Source organism: Propithecus coquereli, unplaced genomic scaffold, assembly GCF_000956105.1.
Source record: "Propithecus coquereli isolate 6110/MARCELLA unplaced genomic scaffold, Pcoq_1.0 Scaffold77, whole genome shotgun sequence".
Taxonomy (NCBI): Eukaryota; Metazoa; Chordata; class Mammalia; order Primates; family Indriidae; genus Propithecus; species Propithecus coquereli.
The window spans coordinates 6,274,605-6,278,338 of record NW_012153840.1 but is presented as its reverse complement, the minus strand read 5'-3'; the positions used below and the strand labels follow the sequence as shown (position 1 = coordinate 6,278,338).

Sequence of the window (3,734 nt, the reverse complement as noted above, 5' to 3'; positions counted from 1 at the left end):
CCTTAGAGTTTGTTGGGATATTGCTATTTGAAGCCGACGCAGTTCTTAATGCCAGGAGACTCAAGGCCGTCCCTTGGTCATTAGCGCGTAGGCAGAGAAAAAGGTGTGGCTCAGAACAGCCCGGGTTCGCCCGCGTTTAGAGTTAGTTAGACCGGGAGAGGTGCGAGCCCGAGGAAGACGACGGGCGGCCCGGCGCGGTGGGCAGAACCCGCCCCCGCCCGCCCGCGCCCATTTATACCGCGCCTCGCGCCCGCCCGCAGGTGTCTGTCGCCGGACCCCGACCATGCCCGCCGACCTCAGCGGCACCTGGAACCTGCTCTGCAGCGACAACTTCGAGGGCTACATGCTGGCCCTAGGTAGGGCGGGAGGGGCCGCGCCGCGCACAGGGTTCTCGCCGCCGGCCTCGGGCCTGGCCTGTCTGTCCGTGCCCGGTCCTTCCGTCCGCCCGGCCCTCCGCTCACCCGCCTGCCCCCGGTCCCTCCGTCTCTCGGCCCATCCGTCCGCCCTCCGCGGGCCTCCAGCCCCTGGAGCCCCTGTGCCCCTCCGTCCCCCGCCAGCCGCCCGCCCCGTGGCCAAGGCTCCGTCCTCCGCGGACTCGCAAGGAGGCAGAGGCCGACCCTCGCCCGCAGCTGCCGGGCGCCGCGGCGAGCGGTGGCTGTCGCCGCGAGGTCCCCACCGCAGCCTCGGCGGCACCCGGAGCTGGTGGGACGCGGGTGCCCGCGCTCGGGTGCCCGCTGCAGGCTGTCGCGTTCGCCGCCCGCCCTCCGCGCCCCTGAGGCCTCGGGAACGCGCCTCCTGCCCCGCCGCGCGCCGGCCGCAGCCTGGCCCGCGCTCGGCCTCGCTCCGCAGGCGGGACGGACTCCGCGCCCGCTGCGTGCCCGGCGCTGTCGCCCGCCTGGCGACCCGAGCGCGCTGGGGGTGGGGGGGGCTGCTCTGGCTCCGCCGCCGCCTCCTCGTGAACCGGCTTGGGGCCTCAGTTTGCCCGTCTGTAAATTGAGGGGGCGGGTCTGGCATGGGATTATTTTTCTTTTATAAAAAAATAGTGGTAAAATACACGTAACAAAATTTACCATTTTAATCATTTTGAAACGTACAGTTCCGTGGTTCCGCAGTTTGATTTTAAGCTCTCTGAGCTGTGGCGGGCGCCTCCCCTCCCTTTCTCACACTAGACGCTAAGTGGGAAAGTGTCCAGCTCCTAACACTTTATCTAAGGGTCTGAATTTCATTTCCTCTGTTTCCTGTTCACAAGAAGGAATTAATGCTTATTTTTCCCAAAGGCAGAGAGTCCTGATACTTTACTCACCTCCCCATTCCCACATTAATAGTGACATGTGACCACACGTTTCCTTCTCTGGATTCTCTGGCTGATATCTTGCTACTTGTGCGGAGGGTAAAGCTTTAAATATCAGGCTGATGGCTTTGAATTCTGTCTTGTACTTTCTTTTTAGCAATTTCCGTAAGTTTTTTTCTTTCTTTCTTTCTTTCTTTCTTTTATGAGACAGGGTCTCACTTTGTTGCCCCGGCTGGAGTGCAGTGGTGTCATCATAGCTCACTGCAGCCTCCAACTCCTGGGCTCAGGTGATCCTCCTGCCTCAGCCTCCTGAGAAGCTGGAACTACAGACTGGGGCCACCACACCCAGCCTTTCCATGGATTTTTAAGCAAACGTCTTAGCGAATAGAACAGGGAATGGGCCGGGCGCGGTGGCTCACGCCTGTAATCCTAGCTCTCTGGGAGGCCGAGGCGGGCGGATTGTTTGAGCTCAGGAGTTCGAAACCAGCCCGAGCAAGAGCGAGACCCCGTCTCTACTAAAAATTAGAAAGAAATTAATTGGACAACTAAAAATATATAGAAAAAATTAGCCGGGCATGGTGGCGCATGCCTGTAGTCCCAGCTACTCGGGAGGCTGAGGCGGGAGGATCCCTTGAGCCCAGGAGTTTGAGGTTGCTGTGAGCTAGGCTGACGCCACGGCACTCTAGCCCGGGCAACACAGTGAGACTCTGTCTCAAAAAAAAAAAAAAAAAAAAAAAAAAGAACAGGGAATGGAGTCAGAATCAACATTTCAAGTATGGGAAAATATCTGTGTTGTCTGCCACCTGGATGGCTGATCTATGGGGGCAAAGCAGCCTCTGGGGGTTGTAATTAGTACTTTTAAAATGTTGATTAGTGGAATCCTTCACCTGTCCCCAGCACTATCTTCCTTTTCTGTTTGCTCTGCTATGACCTCTTGTTTGATACTCCCCCCATAATTTCAATAACAACTTATTAATTATCTGCCATTGTATAAGATCCTGGAAGCTAACAGAGGCTATTTATTTATATTATTTACACTTGTTTATTATCCAACTCGTTTCACAAAGGATCAAGCCATGTAATATTGAGTCAATATCTTGCCTAATAATTCCTGTTTTTGCTTTTGATTCAGGTTCCAGAAAGATACTAGATCCAGAGAACACATTAACTCCTATTTGCAATCTTTTTTCCCAAAGAAATATAAACGTGGTAAGGATTTCTGGGATAGAGAGACTATTTAGTGTAACAGAACAAAACTGGAAACTCAGGTAGCTAGCAAGTTGAGTGATTGTCTGTAATTGAATCAAAGTCACATAACCTCTGAGTTCCTTTAGTTTCCCCATTGTTAAATAAGGTGGTTCAACCAGAACTGATATTCTAAATATGTCTAAATTACAAACCAAGGGGTTTCTTAGCATTCTACACAGTAGCTGAAATCAGCCTAAAAATCTACTGCCTGTTCCCAACAAGCTGGGAAGAAAATAATTTGGCGCATATTGCTATTTGTGGGGCAGACACCCTCTTCTTCCTTCCATGTGTAAAGAAAGAACAAATGCACAACCCATTTCCCCCAGGATGAGGGGCTTGCAAGTAGACGAGCCTGGGATCTTGTTACTCAAGGACCAGCAGAAGCTTCTTAGAAATGCAGGCTCTCTTGGTGGCAGAGGACACCTGTAATCCCAGCTACATGGGAGGATAGCTTGAGGCCAGGAGTTCCAGAACAGCCTGGACAACATAGCAAGACCCCTTCTCCCAAACAAACAAAAAAATGTAGGCTCTCTTGCCTCACCCCAGATCTGTTGAATCTGAATCTTCTTTTAACCAGATTCTCAGGTGATTAAGACGCAAATTAAAATTTAAGAAACATTGTGCTTTGATTTATCAAGTTATCAATGGGACAACGGGTAGAATGTAAATACAGTCCTCCTTCAGTATCCGAGGGGCATTGGTTCCAGAACCCCATTTGGATATCAAAACCCAGTGATCGTTTCGGCAGCACATATACTAAAAATTGGATATCAAAACCTACAGACGGATGCTCAAGTCCCTGATGTAAAATAGCATAGTATTTTCATGTAACCTATGCACATCCTCCCATACACTTTAAATCATTCCTAGGCTACTTATAATACCTAATACAATGTAAATGCTATGTAAATAGTTACTATACTATCTTGTTTTTTTATTTGTTTTATTTTTCATTGTAGTATATACATATATTTTTAATATTTTCTGTTTGTGGTTGGTTGAATTCACAGATGCAGAACTGAGGATATGGAGGGCCAACAGTAATGCAAAACCTATTATTTCTACTTATTTATGTTCTCATGCCCATTTAAGCAGAAATATTCAGACCTTTCATGACAACTTCTGCTTCTAGAGGTGGCAAACTAATTTATTTCTACTAACCCTCCTATTGAAGAGCTAAATTAAGCTAGAGGAA

General features: G+C 50.0%; 1 protein-coding gene across 1 annotated transcript in view; it reads left to right on the top strand.

Annotated features, from left to right (window-relative positions):
- Nucleotides 1-243: 243 nt before the first annotated feature.
- RBP7 (retinol binding protein 7, cellular) overlaps nucleotides 244-3,734 on the top strand; it is a 58,689-nt gene continuing 55,198 nt past the window's right edge. Inside the window, exon 1 of the mRNA XM_012662543.1 lies at nucleotides 244-356. Within this exon, the coding sequence (XP_012517997.1) occupies nucleotides 284-356 (73 nt within the window). The 5' untranslated portion in view covers nucleotides 244-283. The remainder of the gene's footprint in view (nucleotides 357-3,734) is intronic.